At 35.2% G+C, this 24170-nt stretch overlaps 1 protein-coding gene across 1 annotated transcript; it reads right to left on the reverse strand.

Moving 5' to 3' along the window:
- Window positions 1-6439: 6439 nt before the first annotated feature.
- On the reverse strand, window positions 6440-11978 carry LOC145094520 (2-isopropylmalate synthase A-like). The gene is made up of 10 exons (XM_079032685.1): window positions 11265-11978; window positions 8324-8535; window positions 8093-8175; window positions 7930-8019; window positions 7756-7842; window positions 7533-7633; window positions 7379-7412; window positions 7213-7287; window positions 7004-7084; window positions 6440-6909 (listed from the first exon to the last, which is right to left on the reverse strand). Exons 1-9 carry the CDS (start codon window positions 11912-11914, stop codon window positions 7043-7045), a joined length of 1374 nt encoding a protein of 457 aa, XP_078888811.1. The 5' UTR covers window positions 11915-11978; the 3' UTR covers window positions 6440-6909; window positions 7004-7042.
- Window positions 11979-24170: the final 12192 nt, after the last annotated feature.

Here is a 24170-nt window from a genome sequence, read left to right on the forward strand (position 1 = left end):
ATATGTGTTGAATATTATGGTAATCATATGGACCACGATCTTTCTTTGAATTTTGTAAAGATCATGGGATAAGTAACCAATATGCCATGTCGGGTACTCCTCATTAAAGAATGTTGCCGAGAAGAGGATTAGAACCCTAATGGACATGGTGCAAAGTATGCTCGCAAAAGCCAAGTTGCCTCATTTTTTTTTAGGTTGGGGCATTAAAAACAATAGTCCACATCTTACACAAATTTCATTCAAAGTCGTTCATAAAATTCCTTTTGAGATTTGGACATGAAGAATACCAAGCTTTATGTATTTATGGTTGTGGGGATGTATGGCTGAAGCGAAACTGTACAATCCTGAATCACATAATCTCAACATAAAAATTGTAAGTTGTTTCTCTATCAATTATCCTAAAAAGTGTTAAATGTTACCGATTTTTTGTTTCATCACATAGTACCTGAATTCTAGATATGAAGCATGCCAAATTTCTTGAGAATGCCAAAATAAGTGGGAGTGGTTTATTAAGGGATTTTGACCTTCAAGAATCTTCAATTATAATTCAAGTGCCCATTAAAATTAACACTTCATTAGGAGATTTTGGCCTTCAAGAATCTTCAATTATAATTCAAGTGCCCATTACTATTAGCACTTCATTAGGATATTCAAGTTTTGCCTTATGTAAAGACTTTTCAAATGCAGGGGTAAATGAAACACCATAAAAGATCCCACTCAAGTTGTTGGCATTAAAACACATGAAATAGCATATAAGATTTTTTTAGGATGTAAGCGGCCCATAAAGTTTGACGACTACGACAAAGGGAAGGATATTGTGACATCCCCATTTTCTCGGCCAAAAAAGACCGATTTTGTTTATGCTTTATAAAAATCAGAGTACCTCTTGTAATAAAAATGTTTGCGGAATATTTTCCCAGTAAAACATGATAAATACGTTATCAAAGCATTTCCGAATAAAAATATTTTTATTCATTTTAAAACATTTGGGATGTCATCGTCAATACAGAAACATAAGCATAAACAGAACTTACATTCATTATCACTAGTGATTTATATCTCCTTAATCTCTCAATGTAATGTGACTTCATATCAACACCTGTGATATAATTATATAAATAAACTGAGTGGGTCAGGTTGGGAAACTTGATGAGTACATAGGGATTTCAATCCCACAATGTTATATCATATATATAATTTAGAACTCACAAAATATACAATTTCACCATATATGTATAAGCAACTCTTATCCCACCCCGTCGATCCTCACAATGAGACTATCCATACTCTCAGACCTAAGATTAACCATTTTACCTAATCCATACTCCCGGATCAGAAATGAACGTCTTTACCTAATCCATACTCTCAGATTAATGACGAATGGTTATGCCTAATCCATACTCTCGGACTAGGGACGAATGACTAATCCATACTCTCGGATTAATGACGAATGATTATGCCTAATCCATACTCTCGGACTAGGGGCGAATGACTATGTCTAATCCATGATCCCGGATCAATGACATATACTAAGGTTTTATTCTCTGAGTATAATTCACTCGTACTCGTAAGAAAACACTACCCAATATTACTCATAATTAGTTTAGGTTTACTCTTTATCCTAAATCAGCATATATAATCAGGTATGTTCTTTAACAAGTATCTCAGGCAACATCAAATAATTTGCACATAAACATATATTTAATATTTCAATCGATACTTGTATTAAAATCATGTTCATGAAATGGACTATGCACTCACTTGACAGGTGGTGACTCAGCACTCGGACAACGCTTCGATACTCTCAAAACAATTTTCCTTCGATAAAACAGCGGGTTTTTCTCAAAACCGGGCACCGCTGGAGTAGCGTTCCCAAGCCGAAAGTCTCTTCTTCTCGAAGCCGTTGGGCACTCCGGGGCTTGCGCCTCATGCTAGGGAGGTTCCCTAGGCTTTTCAAGGGGTTTCAGGGCTAGAGAGAAGTTCTAGAGAGAGAGAGGGGAGTGAGGGGAGGTGTGAGGAATGAAGAGGGCTTCACCTCTTATTTATAGGAGGCTGGAGGGTCACTCACATCATGAGTTTTAAGGTGCTCACTTCGTGAGCCAGGCTGGCTACAGTCAGGCGCCGCCTGGTGCTGACACGTGGCATCGCATAGAGGGTGGAAATAAGCCGATTTTCAAAAATTCATAACTTTCTCATACAAGCTCCGTTTTTGACGTTCTTTATATCCTTGCGTAGGTAAAAACAAGATCTACAACTTTCATTTAGACTCCGTCAGCTAATTCTCAACCGATCTTAAATTTAACAGTAGGAGGAGATTAGACTGCTAAATGACCGCGAAGAATTCGTAACTCCTTCATACAGACTCCGTTTTCGTCTATCTTTTTACCGTTGAGTTCCTATTAATGAGATCTTCAAATCTCATTAAGGTTGCATAAGCCAAAAACCGCTCGAACTAAAATTCAAGTTTCGGGTTGTACACTGTTAAGCCGAAACTTTGAAAAATCATAACTTCCTCATACGAAGTCAGATTTGGGCGTTCTTTTTATGGATTTTCTCGTTTTAACAAAATCTATGACTTTAGTTTATACTACTAAGGTTAAAAAGTCTTCTATCATAAATTCACTTTTTACGCTTCCCGGTGCCGTGTCGGTTTTGCTGTAAAACTTCGGCGGGCCATAACTTCTTCGTTATAACTCGGATTTCGGCGTTCTTTATATGTACGGAAACCTTGAGACATATTCTACAACTTGGTTAAGACTATTTATTATAAATAATCTTTTGCCGAAAAGTTGTTTTCGACACTTATTGCCTCTAAATTGAGTAGCCCAGATCTGCGGGCGTTACAAACATAACCTTGTCACAGATAGTGATGTCATAACTTGAAATCAACTAAGTGTAATGAATCTATTTTGATGTAAAAGAATGATGTTTAGGAACATTCCAAGTTAGCAAAGGGTTTTCAAACCCATAAGATGCAAGTATGCCTTTAAGACCAAATTGGACCCCAATGAATAACATCGAATGTCATAAAGTTCGATTGGTTGCTAAAAGGTATTCACAAAAATATGGTGTTTATTACCAAGAAACACTCTCACATGTTTCTCGAATTGATTTCCTCAGGATCACAATGGCCATAGTATTTCATTTGGATTTAGGGCTACATCCAATAAATTTCAAACAATTTTCTTAACTAAGAGTTACACAATGATGTTTACATAACCCATGCAAAAATTTGTATCTATATGGGTTAACAACATCTGATGTGTAAACTTAAGGAATCAATATCCATGTTGAATCAAGCTTCATGTCAATGGTATCTAATGTTCGACAAAGTGATGAACAATTATGACTTCATTAAGAACCAAAATGATCAGTGTATATACCTCAACATCAGTGGGAGGAACTTTATCATACTCGTACTATATGGAGATGACATTCTCTTAGTGAGTAATACCATTGATATGTTGCACAAATCGAAACACTTATCTTCATATCACCTCAACATGAAGGATCTTGGTGAAGCCTAATATGCAATAGGCAATTAAATACATCGAGAAATCCAAAAAGGTTTTAGTCTTATCCCGAAAGACATATATTGAGTGTGTAGTAAGTCGATATAAAATTGAAACAATACTTCCATTCAGTTCCTTCCGTAGTTAAGGTATGTGTTTTCGGTGGCATGCTTAGTAGTTATCAATTAAAACACGGTCTTGATCACTTGGGAGCTGCCAATAAAATTTTCTGATATTTTCATGGGACTAATAATAGCAAACTTTTTAGTGAAATAAGAAATAACATATAAGTGATCATGATAAGTTGTTTTTTTACTATGTCTTTGCAAAATGTTAGGATACATCTTTATGCTGTCAATTGGTCAATATCATGGGGGAGTCATAAATAAATGTTGACAACAATATCAACTATGATGGCGAATTTGTTTTCATAGATAATGAAACTTTCCATTAAATGTTGTTGAGAAATAAATCACATGACTCATGATCATGAACTCCATTTCCAGGCCATTAGAATAAAACTTATTGCTATAATGTTGCCTCTATAAGTTTTCCATTAGCAATAATTATAGTGAAATGAGGCTTTACCTTGATACAAAATACTTGTTCGTTTAAGAGCAAGTGGGGGAAATAATATTTGTATCGAACACAATAACATTTATAATATGCTAGCGGATCCGAAAAGAAAGATTTACCACCCAATTATTTGAACATGTCATCAATATGAGTTTAAGGGAACAACTATTATTATGTAATTCTAGCATAGTGCTTTAATAGAACTTTTAATTTTATTTTAATTTATTCAAGTACTTGATTATTATTCCTCCATAAAATGCAATTTGTCTATATTCATAACTTGTGCGCAATTACTTTTTATATAGACAAATATAGTGCATGACCACTTAAATCTATAGTCATATGGCTTAAATTAATCGTAAGTTTCATATGAAGTACCATAGTATGACCGGTGGGGGTCCCGTATCGAAAATGCTGCTTCAGTACTTTTCTGCTTTTGGTATTAATACGAAACATGATGAACTTATCTTTGCCAAATAATGAAACATGTATACAAATAGTCACTCGACCAAGTGGGAGAATGTTGGAAAATAACATATTAATGTGGCCTTAGGACTATTTGGTAATGCTCATTACATGTAAGGTACATTTATATTGTGTACCATAATGTTTGCCATAATGACATATCAGGTTCGTAGACTTTAATATTTGTAGTATGATGGATATGACAATTGTCTATAACTTGAGGGACCAAATTTGTGTGGTTCCAACCTCTTTTCCATAAGGTGTGACTAATGAATTTAATGCCTAAGTATATAGACGAGGAGGAATTTGAAGAGATCTCCAACTATGATCTAACTCCTTATAAACACCATGACCGTGTATGTTAGGGCATTTGATCTCTCCATCAGAAAATTAGCAAAAATTAGCAAGGCACCATTACGGGAAGAAAATGAATCAAGAACACGACATCATCTTCCTCAAAGCTAATGCATCCAAGTAAGTACCACTGATTTCTTATGAAGCTTATGTTAATTGATCTTGATTCATACCTGTTAACTCTAATACGTACTTTATCGAACACATGATCAATCAATTGATAAAATGATCCCAATAAACTAATATTAAAACACGGAAGCTTTGATACCAATTGTTGTAAACAAAGAGGGTAAGATGCACTAAAACGAAAAATCCCTAATGCAATAAACAAACCAGAAATCTGAATCACAAGAACAATATTAGTTCAAGTGGAATATGACTAAGATATCAAACCACAATCAATCACATGCAACGAAAAATACAAAGAAAAGTAAATCAAAAGAGACACAAAGATTTATGTGGAAAACACAAATCAGGGAAAACCACGGGCGGAGGAAGCCAAGAACCAATCCACTAAAATATTCTAGTGCTTACGGACCTTGATCAAAGAGATTACAATGAGTTATAATGATTTGGTGATAAATGGGAAAACACTAGAAAATGTCGTTCAAGAAAAGAAGAAGAAGAAGAAGTCTTCAAAACTCTCTCTTCATAAAAATATCCTACGTTCAATGAGGTTAAAAGGCAAAGAGTTTTGATCAATTTGGCTAATTTGGTCCTTTAAGAATGGAGTATCTGCATTTCAGGAACAACTCATTTTTTAGACCTGAAGACATCTGTTTTAAACTTGGTTCCCTTTTTAGACATGAAACAACCATTTTAGACCTAAAACAACATTAGATCTGGATTGCTGAAAAGAAAATATAGTCCTTGAACTAAGCAAAGCAGAACTTGTCAATTTGGAAGACATATTTCCACGGTTACCAAACCATTAGTACAATTTTATTTCATATTTTGAATCGACGACGTAATTTTTATTTGCTATATTTCCTTTGATTAGGGTTTACCGTTTTATTAATTTTATATATGTGTGGGACCCAACAAGTGGTATCAAAGCATGATGGACTTTATATTCTAGGTATGTATATGGTTATGATTTATTATCTTTCTTATTATGTAACCATTATATTAGTTTGTGTTTAATATGTTTTCAAAACAGCCAATCACTCGACTTCTTCTAGTCAAAATACCACATGGTAGCGTTTGGCAAGGCTATGATCATGAGAAAACAGTATTTTCAAATTTACTATCTTGTCCTTTATACAAAGTTATAGTCTTATAGAAACTAAATAGTAATCAACATAATCGATGTCTCTCAATAAATGACCAAGAACAAGAACCCTAAAATGTATTAATACGACTCATCCAATTACCAGGGAAACGCCAAACAAAGTTAAAGTTAAAAAACATCCAAATAAAACTTTTTCTAAACAAAAACAAATCAAGACCCTAAATTAGAAAGATGATAAGAACTCATATCAATTTAACTTTCCAACCAATCTGCTCTTTATCAAACTTATTTTGCGTTTTTTTTTAAATAATAAGGAAATTTATTTATATGAAATTTAGTTACAACAAACAATCACTGCCTCGGACATAACCAATCCCTAATGACATCAAGATGTTAAAAACCCAATATATGGTACAACTTTTACAACAGAAGTTACTATGACCTGATTGCAATAAAAAAGAATAAACTTAATAGCTTTTTAAGCATTTTCCCAAGTTTAAACGAACCCAATGACATCAAGATGTTACATAAATATACAATTTCGAAATTTTATAGCTATTAAGTAACAAATCTAAGCCCAATCCTTAATTACATCCTTTAAAAGTTAATAGCATACCAATTTATAAAGTAAATTCTGACTTATATCTTATTGTTTCTTCATGTTTAATTATGGCACAAAATAATCTCTAACCTTGTTTTCAATGCACTGATCATCAACAAAACCAAGACATAAATGTGTAAGAGTCCGGTGATAAGGTCATAGAATAGGGCCTACAAGAAGATATGTTGAAAGATCAATACAAATTACACATTTTAAGTAATCTAAAATAATAAGACTATGCATAAGATTAAAATGGTGCATTACCTAAAGAAAGTTATGTGTCTATGTGTAAATACCAATGCCTCATTTTGATACCAATGTTATTAGGTCGTCGTCAGTGATAACCTGGGAGATAAAGAAGGCAAATAGTAGGGTTAATTATATAACTCACATTCAAGCATAGTTAAAAAAATGATTTCCTTGGTTAATAAACATTTGATATAGATACCATCAAAAGAAAGAGTTTTCACTACCTTTTTCATTTCAGCTACGGATTTAAAGCGCCAAAAAAGATCATTAAGTTCATTTCCCTCAAAGTTATAACCAAGCTAGAGAGAAAATAACATATGTTTAATACATAACTAAAAAAGTTGCTCGTTTTTTTTTTCAAAAGATCACAATATCAACATTGCACTTTACCTCAAAAAGTTTAGCTTTTAGAGCATGGCGACCACTGCATAACAATATTTGCAAATCATTAATAAATCAATGGGAAGTGATCATATTAAATAATCATATGCTAATAATAATCATGGAGCATATAATTATATGAACCAACTGTAATTCAGTATACCTAAGTTTTCCAAGTGTAAGTCCAGACTCATTAGATCGGTGAAGTCCTATATCTTCAGGAGACATGATTTCATAAGTGCTTTTGTTCTTTAAAACCCCATCCTACAAAATAGAAAGCAAGGTCATGTGTCTAGTAATTTAAGTAAAAACTATTAAATCAAGCCACATGAGTACATGACATATATTATATAACATGTTAATAATTGTATATATATATAACCGACCTGATGGATTCCACTTTCATGAGCAAATGCATTAGTACCAACAATAGCTTTATGTGGTTGCACCATTAGTCCACTGTACTTTTCCACCTATAAATATAACAACGCATGTTCAAAGTGAAGCAAGAACTAGTGTTTAAAAATATTATTAGATGTTAATTAAGTTTTGACATATACCATCTTGCTAGCCATAACAATGTGTTCTGTTTTGATGTCAGTGTAAAGACCACCCAATAATTCTCCTTTGCTTTTTATAGTCATCACCACCTATCATAAACAAATATTACATTATCAAAAACAAGCAACAATGGAAGAACACTTCATTGTAAATTACACTCACCTCTTCAAAAGAAGCATTTCCAGCTCTCTCTCCGATTCCATTTATTGCTACTTCTAATTGTCTTGCACCCGAATAAGCTCCTTGGAATTCGAATAGGTAAGCATATGAAGTTATGAATCAAACTTTAATATAAAAACATAATGATTAAGATATACTTAAGCATATATATATATATATATATATATATATATATATATATATATATATATATATATATATATATATATACCTCTAAAGTATTGGCAGTAACAAGTCCTAGATCATTATGGCAATGAGTAGAAATGATGACATTCTGAATTCCAGGGGTGTTGACTTTTATGTCAGCAATAAGCTGCCCAAATTCTCGAGGCCAGTTATAGCCAACAGTATCAGGAATGCAAATAGTAGTTGCACCCGATTTAACAGCCTCACCCAGAACCTCATATAAAAATTCTCTATCAGATCTGTTAACAAACATAACACAGATTACAGTGATGAACAATAACAACCCCTAATCCTAACAAATTGCACAAATCAGAAAGGAAGTGGAACAAAACACAAAAAAGAAATTGGGCTACATCATGGATTTATGGTCAATTCACCTTCGTTTTGAGCATAATCAACGTGTGTGTCCTTCAAATTATAGAAGCATACAACCACATGAGTCGTATATAACGATCTACCTTCTCGCAAACTCGGTAAGTTGACGGGGGATTTGGAGTTTTCCTTGGTGGCCTGGGTGGCTCCTCGTCGAACAGAGTGCGGATCAGAATGGTGGAGGTGCATGGCGGTATAGTCTTGGGTTTATGGTCGGACTAGTAAATTACACTAATGGTCTTTATGGTTTGGTCCAACATCTGATTTTTTTTATTTACTAATTATATATTTATAATTTTTAGCTTTTAATACTAAAATAGACCCTACCCCCACCTCACCCACTACGCCGCTAGAAGTTTTTGGTCCGTTGTACGCCACCTCTACGGGTGTAAACGAGTCGAGCTACTTGTGAGCTATTCGGGATCGACTCGTTAAAAAATTCAACTTAAACTCGAGTTAAACTTGTCCGAGCCGAGTTCGAGTTTAGTTTCAAGCTCATTTATTAAACGAGCTCAAACCCGAGCTTCATGTGCCAAGATCGAAAAGACTCGCAAGCCTAAACGAGCCTATGCATAATAATATAATATAATTTTTAGTTTTAAGTTTGGATATTAAATTATAATTAAATAAATAATTATTAAACATCTAATAATTAATGATAAATGAGCTTTTTACCGAGCTTAAAAATACAAATGAGCTTGATATTTGACTATTAACCGAGCCGAGTTTGAGCCGAGCATTGACTCGTTTAAGCATGTCTGTCAAACGAGTTGAGCCCGAGCCTTTTAAATCATCCACGAACTGAGCTCGAACTTTGAAATTAAAACTCAAATCGAGCCGAGCTCGAGCTCGATCCCCATTAATTTTAAACGAGTCTAGCCCGAGCCTACCCGAGCTCGAGTTCGGTTCAGCTCGTTTACATCCCTGACCACGTCTAACCACCACTTTCTTCGTCAAAAAACTTTCTATTGCCAATATGGAAATGTAGATTGATTTATGTAAAATGGGTCCACCCTCACCGAATCCGCTAGAGGTCACTCATCACATCCTTAGACTGCCGTCTCCATCACTAACGATACCGATGGACCATTAGAAAAGGGGTGACGATGTTGGTGGTGACGGGTGGTGATTCTCGGGATGGAAGGGGATCCGAGGTGAAAGGGGGTGGTGACGAGTAGTGGTTGTCCGAGGTAAAAGGGGGTGCCAGTTGTATTTGTCGAAACGAGCTCAAGCCCGAGCTTCATCTGCCTAGATCGATTAGACTCACGAGCCTATACATAATAATATAATATAATTTTTAATTCTAATTTTGGATATTAAATTATAATTAAATAATTAATTATATTGTTGAATATCTAATAATTAATGATAAACAAGCTTTTTACCGAGCTTAAAAATACAAATGAGCTTGATATTCGACTATCAACCGAGCCGAGTTTGAGCCGATCATTAGCTCGTTTAAGCATGCATGGCAAACGAGTTGAGCCCGAGCCAAGCACGAGCCTTTTAAATCATCCACGAATTTAAATCATCCACGAACCGAGCTCGAACTTTGAAACTAAAACTCAGATCGAGCCGAGCTCGAGCTCGAGCCCCATGAATTTCAAACGAGTCGAGCCCGAGCTTACCCAAGCTCGAGTTCGGCTTGGCTCGTTTACATTCCTGACCAACTCTAACCACCACCTTATTGTCAAACAACTTCATGTTGCCGATATGGAAATATAGATTGATTTCTGCAAAATGGGTCCACCCTCACCGAATCTGCTAAAGGCCATTCATCACATCTCTAGACCGCCATCTCCATCACTAATGATACCGATGAACCATTAGAAAAGGGGTGACAGGTAGTGATTCTCGGGATGGAAGGGGATCCAAGGTGAAAGGGGGTGGTGACGGGTGGTGGTTGTTCGAGGTGATAAGGGTTGTCAGTTGTATTTGTCGAAGGTGAACGGGGTATAGATGGTAATCGTAGGTGGTTGCTGGATCTCTAAACAAGGATGGGTGAAGGTGGGGTACCATTGGTTGGTACCAACAAAATAAATAAACAATAAAAGATATAAACAAATAAAAAAACTAGAAAAATACAAAATAATATTTATCAAAAACAATATAATTATTTTATGTCTTTGTGCAGTATAAAACTCATTGGACCGGTCAAGGAAAAACAAAACTCAAGGACGAGACAATCTTATAATTGAACAAAACATAGAGATCGGAACATAGGGACAATTCTTAAAATTTAAATTTCTGGTTTTCTTATTTAAATTAAATATCGTGTGGAGCGGTTCGGTTTTTTTTTTTTTTTTTTTTTTTTTTAATAATATAAAAAGACTTTATGGAATCAAAGTTTAAAATAGTAGCATTGGAATATGGATGCGACCACTCATAAGTTCTCTAACTCTTTTTATGCCATGTATAGTATCCCACTTTTTATGCCGTGTATCACACGTTTATTATATTTTTATAATGGTTAACCAAATTAATATGAAACATAAACACAATAATTGTATCGTTGAAAGTTAACTATGAAAAGAGATATGATACAATTGATATTTCGTAAGTTTATATAAGTAATACACTTAATAGAAAAATGTACCTTCCGGCATCTTCCGGGCTAAATTGAACGTCATTACAGCCCAAACTTCGAGCGTATGCAACCATGGTCCTCGCTTTTTCAATCACTTCTTCTTTCGACATCTTTAACTTATACTTCATATGAATCTCACTTGTTGCTATAAAAATATGTATCCTTGGGAATTTGGCATATTTCACAGCTTCCCATGCTTTATCGATATCATTCTTATTGCATCTTGCTAGACCACAAATAACTGGTATACGACCATTTTGATTAACCTCTGCATTTCCAACCTCACATGCAATCAACTTAACAGTTTCTAGATCGGCTTTGTTGGAAGCAGGAAACCCTACTTCAATGATGTCAACACCGAGTTTTGCAAGTTGATGAGCTATGTCAAGCTTTTGCTTAGGGGACATAGAGGCACCCGGTGCTTGTTCACCATCACGTAAAGTGGTATCGAAGATGCGTACTCGGTTAGGGTCTTGAATATGGTTAGGGATGTAGTTTGGACTTTGGCAACATAGGATTACATTTGAGTTTGATTTATGGGGTCGGGTTTTTGTGGTTTTCAAATAAGAGTGGATCACAGTCGGACAGGTAGTGGTGGTTGTTTTGGTGGTGGTGGTCGAAGAAAAGAAACTGGAGATATATATGAGAGAGGCTTCCATTGATAGTTTGAAAAGTAACAACGGTTTTCTTTTGTGTTTGATGGAGATATATGCGACCTTAGAAATTGTCTACTTGTTTGCAAAAGGTGCAAGGCTTTGTATCATTAATATATAGGCCAAATTGGGCCTACGTCGGCTTTCCCCTAGCTAACAATTTGTATTGGTCTACCTTGACTTTGTTTAATTATTAGAATGAACTAAATAAATTAAAGGAACTTAAGATAAGATATAAGGAGCGATTCAAATATGATAACAGCAAGCAAATGGCTTGAAGCATTCAAACGATAGTCCAAGGTGGCTCTGCCTTCACCTACCAACTTATGGTAGTCGCAATGCAATAACTCGGATATTTACAAGGAATTTAGAAAAACATATGAATAATTACTTCCGATGTATAATCTTATTTAATTAAACATCGTCAGGTTAAAGTTTCATGATGTAGTAAGAAGGGGGTTTCATGATGTAGTTGACGATATATAAAATGAAGGGGTGTTAATTTCAGACTTCAAAAATAAAGAATCTGATAATAATTAATTATGTGAACCAATTTTGTATCCTTAATAATCTTGAAAACAAACGAATAGATAATTATTATTGATGATTGATGATGGATTACCCGGTCGTTAGTTTTTAATAATGGTGCAATAGTTAGCTCACATAATTAGCGAGTCAGTGCCCGGCCCAATACATGGGCGGCTTGGGCAAATCTCCAGGGCAGCAAGGAAAAAGGGGCATAATTTTAGCCCAATCTCTTATAGGTAAACTCGGCTCTTGAACTGGTGTTGGAATGTTCCCATCGACGATTCTTCAATCGAGGTAGGAAAGCAAGGGCGCGAAAACTAAAATTACCAATTTGATGCATTGGAAAACGAAGATGCAATAATCACAGTGTAGAAGACGATGAGTTTCCTATCGGTATCTATCCCTAACCTCTTGATTCTTCAATACGGCTATACACCTCAGTCTCCCACATTCCAATTGCATTTGGTATTTCAGCAGACTAAGCGTTCAATTTCTAAAAGTAAAAGACGATATCTCTCTTTAATTCAGAATTTTGGTCTTGATTTGGCGATTTCTATATCCCATCTGTATACCATCCATGGATGATAGTTGATGCCCTCCCCCATTTAATCTGTTTTGTTACCCATTCAATTCCTTAATAGTTGATATGTTCTCTCATTTAATCGATTTTTGGATTTAATATGCGAATAAATCTTAGTTTTTAAGTTTTGCTACAATGCTACTATTGACTTTTTAGTTTGAAGAGTGAAGAGTGAAGACAAGAGTTAGAGACTTCAGAATTGGAATTTAAAGTTTGCTTCAGGCTACTACAAGTATTTTTTTCTATTTGATTATTATTAATTCTTATTTCTCGGTATCTATTAAATATGTATTTTATCTTTCTGATCTTCTTTCTAATTAATCTGAGTTATCTTTAATCTAAACTCTAAAGTTTGAAATTTATTTGAAAGCTGGAGGTTATTTTATGTGTTTTGATTTCTGATTTATAAAGTTCTGGAGTTCATCTATTCATGTCTTTAACTTCATATTTGTCTTTTCATTCATGTTTACTTTTCTCTTTCAGTTTGAATTTTATTTGATGTTGTAAATGCTAAGTTTTGTATTTTTGTTTTGAAGATTCTCGATGTCAAAAATAGTTAAAGTAATATGTTTGAATATGTTGTGATTTTGAAACCTACTGTCACCTTGAGTACTTGACGATTTGAATATTTGGAGTTCAAAACTACTTATATAACTCTATAAACCATTCATCTTTTTTGGTTATTTTAGTTTCATGATTGTAGACATAACTAAAATAGTATATCTACCATCTTTCTCTAATATATTGCTAAATGAACTTGATTAACATATAAATATTACGGGCTATATATAGTCCTTCAAAGTTTAAATTTGATTATTCCTATCTATTTAATCAATTATTAACATCTTGTTTTAATTTTCAATTAGAAAGACTTGAGGTTTTGTTATTGTAGATATTGTGAATTTAATCAATTATTAATATTTTGTTTTATTTGTTAGTTAGAAAGGCTTGAGGCATTGTTATTGTAGATAGTGTGAGGTAGATTTTCAATCTGTAGAAATGTATAATGTATTGGTATTGTATTTACTTTTGAAGGGTATAAATATAATGTTGTATTAATATGAAATATAATTAATTAAAAAAATTCATTGTGCTTATGATTAACAAATTTTTGTTATATAAACGTTTGGTGCATCGTTCCATACAAATATATGGGCATCATTTCTTTATCTCGCCCCAGGTATGAAAAATCAATGGACTAGCCCTGTAGGGAGTGTTCGGTACAGAGAAATGAGAGGAGGAAAATGGAATTATTTATATTTCCCTTATTTGTTTAAGGCTGAGAAATTAAAAAAAATGAGAAATAACATTCCACCTTTTTCTTTCTCTATCTATTATAGAGAAATGGAGAGAAAGGAAAAATATATCCAAAACCAAGAAATGAAAAAAGAGGCAGAGAGTTGGAAAAGAAGCGGAGAGATGACGAAAGAAAGGGTCGTCTTTCTCGTTTCCCACTTTTGTAGTCCTAACAGGTAGACTCCATCTCTGGTGTTTTTGGCATCCTTCTCCGATCGACTCTTAGTTTATAACCCATGGGAACCACAGTTACAAAATTAATTAAACATTTATAGTAAAAACTCAAAATTATTAATCAATTATTTTAAATAAATTATTAATTAAGAGATCTTTTAGTTATATAAAATTATAATGATTGATTTAAATAAATATGTGAAATTATATCAGTTTATAACTTGTATTAATTTTATTTTAATTTTTATTCTAACGTTATTAATTTAATGTAATTAAAGTGAGAAATTTAAAATTTGAAATTTAAAATGAATAATCAATAGATTGACAAGTGGTATGCATTAATTAGGAGATATAATAAGGTGACACATGACAAAATGAGAATAAAATATGCATTAATTAGGAGCCCTAATAAGATGATACATGTCAAAAGGAGAATAAAACTATTCTTTTATTAGAATAGGAAGATGACGATTAGGAACTGAGACTCAGAGAGCCGATGTAAAATCAGATGCCTCTAAGGAAACTGATTAGAAATGGGTACAATAGAAGTGCCATGGAAGCAGCTTCTTCTCAACGCACTGCAGTTTAATTCCCTACTCATATATGATAGATATATCCCTAACACATCGTTTTTCTTTTTTCTTTATCCAAACACCTTATATCGCAATAACCTTGCTCTCAATTTCTGGTTTTATAGGCAACGATAGGATTCAATGGAATAATTCACAGTTTATAATTTGTGTGTCTTTGAATTCTAATCATGTGCTTGCTTGTTTGAATTCATGGAAGCCAATTGGTCAATATCATGGGGGAGTCATAAATAAATGTTGACAATAATATCAACTATGATGGTGAATTTATTTTCATAGATAATGAAACTTTCCATTGAATTTTGTTGAGAAATAAATCACATGACTCATGATCATAAACTCCATTTCCAGGCCATTAGAATAAAACTTATTGGTATAATGTTGCCTCTATAAGTTTTCCATTAGCAGTAATTATAGTGGAATGAGGCTTTACATTGATACAAAATACTTGTTCGTTTAAGAGCAAGTGGGGAAAATAATATTTGTATCGAACACAATAACACTTATAATATGCTAGCGGATCCGATACGAAAGGTTTACCACCAAATTATTTGAACATGTCATCAATATGGGTTTAAGGGTACAACTATTATTATGTAATTCTAGCATAGTGCTTTAATGGAACTTTTAATTTTAATTTAATTTATTCAAGTACATGATTATTATTCCTCAATAAAATGCAATTTGTCTATATTCATAACTTGTGCACAATTACTTTTTATATAGACAAATATAATGCATGACCACTTAGATCTATAGTCATATGGCTTAACTTAATCTTAAGTTTCATATGAAGTACCATAGTATGATTGGTGGGGGTCCCATATCGAAAATGCTGCTTCAGACTGTACTTTTCTGCTTTTGGTATTAATATGAAACATGATGAACTTATCTTGGCCAAATAATGAAACATGTATATAAATAGTTACTCGGCCAAGTGGGAGAATGTTGGAAAATAACATATTGATGTGGCCTTAGGACTATGTGGTAATGTTCATTACATGTAAGGTACATTTATATTGTGTACCATAATGTTTTCCATAATGACATATCAGGTCCCTAGACTTTAATATTTGTAGTATGATGGATATGACAATTGTCTATAACTTGAGGGACCAAATTTGTGTGGTTCCAACCTCTTTTCCATAAGGTGCAACTAATGAATTTAATGCCTAAGTATATAGACGATCTGGAGGAATTTGAAGAGATCTCCAACTATGATCTAACTGTTGGATTAGATGTCTAAGCCCATAACAATTATTGGTTTGTATTCGACCTGAGACTAGCATGGTCATTTAAGTTGCACTTCACCGGAACAATTTATATAGATAGTCTTTTGAGAATAGTATGTTTATGATTTATATTAATATATTATAAGTTCTAATATATTAATATGGAATTATATAATTTAATTAGTATTGATTAAGAATTAATTTAGTGATAATAAGGGAACTAATTAAATATGGAATCTTATATATATAGCATGGGCCAAGTTCATTTAGGTTGGGCTAAGCTTTCAAGGATAGTCCATGGAGTTTTTAACCCATGGATCCTATGGAAATGAAAGGTCATGAGTATTAGGGTTTACATGAATGTAACCCTAATCCTCCATACTATATAAAGAGGTCTTTGGCACATAAAATGGAACTAGTGTGTGAGGATACAAGAGTGGGTCGATTTCTAGTGTGGTTACTATTCTCTCAAGCTTTTCAAGGTGTTTTTGATGATTTGTGATTCCACTTGAGGCATCCACATTATTGGTGCTAGGATCTTAAAGCTCTAAGGAATCAAGCACGCATAAAAGGTATGCCATTCTACTAGATTCTTGTATTGTACATACTTCATATTATGCTAGTTAGGACGAAACCTTGGAATATTGAATATTCACATGTATAATAGAGAAAGCATAGATCCAAGGTTAATAGGGTTGCATGCACACCATAGGAGTGTTAGAATGCTCAAAACCCATCAGTGGTATTAAAGACTAGGCTTGTTTTCAATTATACTTGATGAAAATTGCTGAAAAAAAAAAGCTGAAAAAATCGATTTTCTGGCTGTCTGGGCTGTGGACTCGCCGAGTCCATGAAGAAATTTTTCCTACTCGTCGAGTAGGTTTATACACTCGACGAGTAGGAGCCTCTGACAACATATTTTCGACTTTTAAGGCTGAAATTGGACTAGAATTATTACCCTAAGCTGTTTTTTGAACCTATAAACCTGTTTTTGATGTGATAATGATCATTCTAATCCAATTCAAAAGATAATTGTCAATAGATTCATGTTTTGTATTAGTTTAATTGTTAGGCTAATTTCATGAAAATTGTTTGATTTGAATTATCTTGTTCTTATGAGTTAGTTTAGATTAATAGAAAAATTATGTGATAATCTGTTTTCGATCCAAATTGATCTAGATGTTGTTCATAATATGTGTTTTTGTAACTTGTCCTCAAGTTATATGAAAAGTCTCATTTATGATTTTTAAAGATCATAAGATTTCCATAAGTTATAAAAAATGAAGCGTCTCATTTTTTAATGCTTTAAAGTCTTCCATAACTTGTCCTCAAGTTACGAAACTTGAAGAGTTTTTCATTAAAAACTACTTTAAAATCATAAGTTATGGAATTGAAAAGTTTTTTGAATTGTTATAAACTTGCCCTCAAGTTTTGGAATTTGTAAAGTTTCCCCTCATGAATACTTTAATTCCAAGTTAAACCCTTAGAATTTTTAAAGTTAAAAATTCAACCCTTACACTATTATAATATTAATAGTTAATAGTTATATATATATATATATATATATATATATATATATATATATATATGTATAAGAACAAAGTCATTCTTACCGTTAGTAGGCCTCATTCACGAAGCCGGTCTATAAGGGGGGGGGGGTATAAGGTTGTTGCCTATAAAATGGCAGCTTAATGGTTGTCCACTCTTACCCACCGCTTCCTTGACTGGTGGAGGGTCGTTAGCCGAACAGGTAGGACAAAGACTATAATTCTCGTTATAAGTATAATGATAAAAAATAAACTAACTAAACCTTTTATAAATTCTCAATCTTAGTTACTTTAGGAAAATGTGAATTTGGTGCTAACCCATGAAATCACACTTTGCACCTTGCTTAAGTCGTTCGTGGAGCGTGTGTGGTTAACCGGCACACTAACTTGGATTTAACAAGGTTGGCAAAGGGTAGCTTAAGGTTTATCATAGATCGGTGGAGTGCATGTGGTTAACCGACACATCGATTAAGTGATAAAAATTAAGAGTACCAAATATATTTGCATGGTTATTCACACCTTGTTTGTGATCCTCGGCATCCCCGTCACAAACTTGAGAGGGCACAATCGAGATTTAAACATGCCATTGAAACGTTCAATGAATCTCAAAAGATCTAGGAGTTTCAAACCAATTAAAACCTAATATCTGTTTCGTTTTTCATGGTGGAAATTGGTGAATCGTCATTCGTATACCTTCAAATATTTTGTAGCTTGGATTACGACATCCCTCTTCCAAGTTATAAAATATTGTGTTGGGTCCTAGCCTTAATATTTTATATTGGGTGTTATATTAAGGACTTTAAATCAACTAACTTGAATTTCTCCCATTGTAGATATTTGGTTCAGACAACCATAACCTTCCCAAATCTCTTGAAACATGCTTTCCTAATGAATATGATGTCCCGTGGTTGGATCATGGAAATCATATTTCAATTCCTCCACCTCCTCCAATTATTCTCCCTATCTCACAAGTTCTTGAATAGTTCAAGGTTACTCAAGTCACATTGGCAAGCAAAGTCTATGTGTGCTCACATCTTGGAGATGAAGTCACATATTGACAAGCCGAAAGAGTTGGTTGTCAAAGTCTTGAGGAAGTTGGTTGTTGACTAGGTTCTTCAATCACTTTCTAAGTCACATGGTGAGTTCCTTTAGGACTACTATATGACATACCATGACATGACCCTTAATGATCTTACCTATTTGCTTGATGCTGCTGAATCAGCAATGATTTGGAGCACTGGTAAAGCAAATTTGATTGGAAGATCGACTTCCCAAACTTCCATGGACATTGACAATGGTAACATTGGAAATCCAGAAAAGGTTTCTCTTCCCAATGGAAAGGGATCAACCATAGTCAACTCGGTTGACAAAATAGCTAAGTCTGAGATAGTCCCGTGTACCATTCCCAATGAGTCCATACGTTTCTATTGCCAAAAGAAGGGGCATTGGTTGTGAAGATGCCCTGACTACCTGAAAGATCTGAGAGAAGGAAGAATCAAAAAGTTTGACTCTGCTTCAGGTAAGTACACTATCTAACTCTGTTAAGTTTCTAATTGTTGATTCTTATTACATGATGTGACTAGGTTGCATTTTGATGTTTTGCAGGATCAAGCAAAAGGAAGGAAGCTTAAAAGAAGAGTATGATGAATCTGATCGTGAAGATGGATTTCAATCACATGGTTTGAAGATCGGATTCTTGAGTTACTACTTAGGGGTTATGATAGATTGCTAGGAAATATGTAATAGCATAGTTTTCATTTAAAGTTGCATTGTAAGGAAAAGGGTTTTTCCACATTTTATAAATAAATAAAATTTTGTTTTATTTTATTTTATATCTCCTTGCAATGGCATTTATGAAAAATTGATGTTTGTATGTTTCTAGAAATAATGGATATATGAATTTGATTCTTTCATTTGTGGTAGTGTCCAAATTTACCAAATAAGGAAAGATTCTCATCACCCAGGTTTCAATTAGACCGAAACTTGGAATCATGCAAGTTGTATTGTATGATGAATGAAAATTAAGACTAATTCCTTGTTCACGTGTATATGTGAGTCAAGTGAAGGACAAAGGGACGAGTACACTAGGGTCTGCGCTGGTCAGGTCCACTACAAAGATCGATAAGGCTATTCCTCATGATTTACTAAAGTTTAGTAAGTATGGTTATACTTACAAGTTTAAGTATAATTCTGAAACATTGGAAAAGTTTCAATGTATAGCAGAACGAATGAGAAGAATCAAATTAGGCAGAAAGATAAAAGTTACTCGAATCTGAAATGATGGGTGAGTACTTGAGTATCATGTTTATGATCATCTTAATGATTATGAAACCATATCACAATTCATCCTCTAAGGACATCTTAGTGCATTCTTATGGCTAAGAAGAGGAGTCATGAATTGTTGAAATGGTTAAATCAAGAAGATGAGTCATACTCCAAGATTGTAACTTGAGTGACACATCTTAAAGAAGGTTTATAACACTTGGAAAATGTAAGAGTAAAATGCTTTCTACTCTTGTAAATTTGAAATTGGTAAGTTGTGATGTTTTGGATAAAACAAAGACCGACTAAGGCCAATTGTGTGAAGTGTTTGTCTTGATAAAGAATCCGTACTATATCTTGAATATTTGTATGTCAAGGAATGGTTCTTGACAAGAGAGTCTTATATGTCAAGAGGACAGTGGGAGTCTTAAAGATCCTGAAAGAGTTTCAAGAACTAATCAAAAATAAAACCTGTAGTTTATCACTAGCACACGCTTGAGGTTTGTAACCTATTGTGTTGACATATTCCTAATTTTGTGCCTATTCTAGTTAAAGTTGACTATGCATCTGAATTCTACAAGTTCTCAACTATTTTCATAACAACTTGGAAGCAATGGTAGGCCCTTATGCTGCCAGGTGGCAAGATTTTAAGATTACACAAGTTCAGTCCATATGAGTTTGGATTTGTCACTAACCTTGTCTTGTGATTATGGTTTTGACAAATTCACATGGTGAGGAAATGCTTTCACTAAGTAGGTTTTAAGTAGATAGCAATTGTGATATTTGCATTCTCAAAGTCGTTAGTGGAGTGTGTGTGGTTAGCCGACACACTAACATGGACTTGTGAGAAATGACAAAGATCTAAACAATTGAGACTATGATTACGACATCCCTTTTCATAGTTCTTAGATTGTTTAGACACACATGTGAGCTATCGAAGGAAATGTGTATGATTTTGATAAAGTTCTATCAAAGCATCTCGTATCAGAAATTTGAACTTTGGTAAGAAAGTCAATAAAGTATTGATTTTATAAGTCCAGCTGATTTATGGATATATGTCAAAGATAGTGGGAGCATAAGTGTTATGCTAACAATTATCATGTTAGTGGGAGCATGATAATTATGATAAGTGTTTCAAGTTTGTAACGACCCGTCTCCGGTATGATGATTCCATGGTATTTATTTTGTAGTTTGCAAGAGGGACTCGGCGAGTTCATAGCCTGACTCGCCGAGTAGGGACGGGATTTCGAGCACGTGTTAGCTGGCGACTCGGCGAGTCCATATTCTGGACTCGGCGAGTCTGTCTGTCTGTGAGAAACCCTAAATCCCCGGTTTGCCCGCTATTTAAGCCACCTTATAGCACCCAATCTCGCCTCCTTCACCCTCAGAGAGCTGTGAGAGAACCCTAATTCGTTCTTGAGTAATTTATGTGATCTTGTGTGCATTTGTGAAGGCTTGAAGAAGGAGAAGAAGAAAGGAGCAAGGAGAAGAGTTGTAGAGCAAAGATTCAGGGGAAAACCAGAGTTCTTTGAGGTATTCTTCGGATTTCTTTCCCTTTTATGCTTTAAAAACCCCTCTAGATCTAGTTGATGCTATTCTCAAGCCTTATGTTGTTATGGAAGCCCTTTTATGTCGAGATATCCTTAGATCTGTCCATTTAGGAGTTGTAGAGCCCAGATCTATTACCTTTATGGAGCTATTTTTCATCATAACCCTAGATCTACCCTTTTAAGTGCCTTTTTAGCCTTTATCCCCTTTTTCATGTGTTTGTACACGTAAAGTTGGAAACTTTACGTGGTAAATCAGCTTATTGGACTCAGATCTATCATTTGTATGTAACGGATTCAAGCAGAATCGAGTGTAGAATAGTTGCATGGTTGTGACTCGGCGAGTCGAGTCGCGAGTCCCCGATTTCTTCCTTTTGAGCGGTGTCGAGTGGGACCAGTGAGTAGTGGAGTGGACTCAGCGAGTTTGACGGTAGACTCAGTAATGGAGGGACTCGGCGAGTTGTTCATACAACTCGGCGAGTCCAAGGCAATCTTCTTAGCTCGAAGAACAACTCGTCGAGTTGTTCATATGACTCGGCGAGTCGGATGCAGATTGCCTAAGTTTTTGATTCAAAAGAGAACTCGTCGAGTTGATGCCATACTCGACGAGTAGCAGCGAGTAGGGTCGAGGAGTAAGAATAGGGACTCGGCGAGTTGGCGGCCCAACTCGGCGAGTCAGATCAACCGTGAGTTGACTTTGACCGAGAGTTGACTTTGACCAAGGGTAAAAGGGTCATTTTACCCAGTGCAATGTTTAGTATTTGATTGAGTGTGTTTATGGACTTGTAGCCGGGGAGATACCGGAGCAGCAACAGTTAGCTTCCAGAGCCATACACACAGCAGCCAGTTCGCGAGGTGAGTTTCCTTCCAGTAGGATCAGGGTCTAAGGCCGCAATGCCGGCCCGTTCAGTTAGTAGTAGTTTCAGGACCCGGTCCAATGCAGTAGCTAGTATGTTTGACGCCTCCGTGGCTCAGACAGGATGTATGTGTTTATGCGATGTTCAGTCAGTTAGCTTCGGACTTCGGTCCAATGGAGGGGACAAGGTCCCAGTCAGTTAGCTTCGGACTTCGGTCCGATGGAGGGGACAAGGTCCCAGTCAGTTAGCTTCGGACTTCGGTCCGATGGAGGGGACAAGGTCCCGGTCAGTCAGCTTCGGACTTCGGTCCGATGGAGGGGACAAGGTCCCAGTCAGTCAGCTTCGGACTTCGGTCCGATGGAGGGGACAAGGTCCCAGTCAGTCAGCTTCGGACTTCGGTCCGATGGAGGGGGCAAGGCCCCAGTATGTGCTTTATATGTTCTTATATGGTATGTGGTAGTTTGGGGGAGCTCACTAAGCTTCGTGCTTACAGTTTCAGTTTTGGTTTCAGGTACTTCCGCAAGCAGAGGGAAGAGCTCGGGATGATGGCATCGCACACACCACAGCTTCAGCTTTTATCCTGGGAGTTGATTCAGTTTTGATTTTGATATGACATAGATATGATACAGTTTTCCGCACAGTGTTCTTTTTTATTATGTTTGGGATACATTACGTATGGTTTTATGATATGACACTCAGATTATGGTTTTGGTTATATTGAAAAATGAAATTTTTGGGTCGTATTTTTGGGTCGTTTCAAGTTGGTATCAGAGCCTTGGTTTGAGGGATTCGGATACACTTCTGGGTGTATCTGAACTCAAACTAAGGGGAAGATAGAAAGATTTTTTTTAAAAAAAGGAAAATGTTTTCTAAAGAGTTTTGAAAGCACTTAGAAAGAAAGAAATTTTTAAACGAGATAAAGGTGTGGTGCATGCGATCAGCCGAGCTCAAGTAAGTACTCCCAAATTACCCATACAAGTTATATGTTCAGTTTCAGTTTCAGTAGAACAGCATGCTAGTATAAGACTAAGGATTTAGGAGGATGCCTTATGTGCCTGCTTTATGTGTTACAGCTTCATGAGTATTGCATGCTAGTATTGAGTAGACAGCAGTAGGATAGCCTGTTTAGGTTATGCCTGATAGTAGGAGCTTAGCATTGTATGCTAGTACAATTTCTCGTTATGAGAATAGTTTTGCCTGAGAATGTTTCCTTTATCCGAATGCTGCTTGCTTCATGCTTTGTGGGGTTCTGAGTGATGGGAGTTAGCCATTAGGTGAACACGTCACACCACATGTGATCAGGGTTGAATAATCCCAGAGTGCTGGAATTGGCCCTATGGCGCAGCTCTTGTTTGAGTCCAACCGTTATAGGGACGAGTCTTTTACTTGAAGGATTATCTGAGCCACGTCACATGTGATGGTGTTCAGGTGGTGGCTAATTAGCATTATAAGGAGGCCTTCAGCAGCTGAGGATTAGTTGTGTTGAGTCTGAGGTTTCCCTAGGGCAAGCCTAGGATGAGAGTAGCAGAGATCAGTAGTAGTAGAAGTGACTTAGTGGAGTCAAGGCAGTTCTTGAAGAAAGTACGGATAGATGTGGAAGGTAGTATGGGCCCGTGCTACTGAAAGCAGAGGATCCGTACTCGAATCAA

Source organism: Lactuca serriola, chromosome 1 (assembly GCF_051521515.1).
Source record: "Lactuca serriola cultivar US96UC23 chromosome 1, Lser_US96UC23_V15, whole genome shotgun sequence".
NCBI lineage: Eukaryota > Viridiplantae > Streptophyta > Magnoliopsida > Asterales > Asteraceae > Lactuca > Lactuca serriola.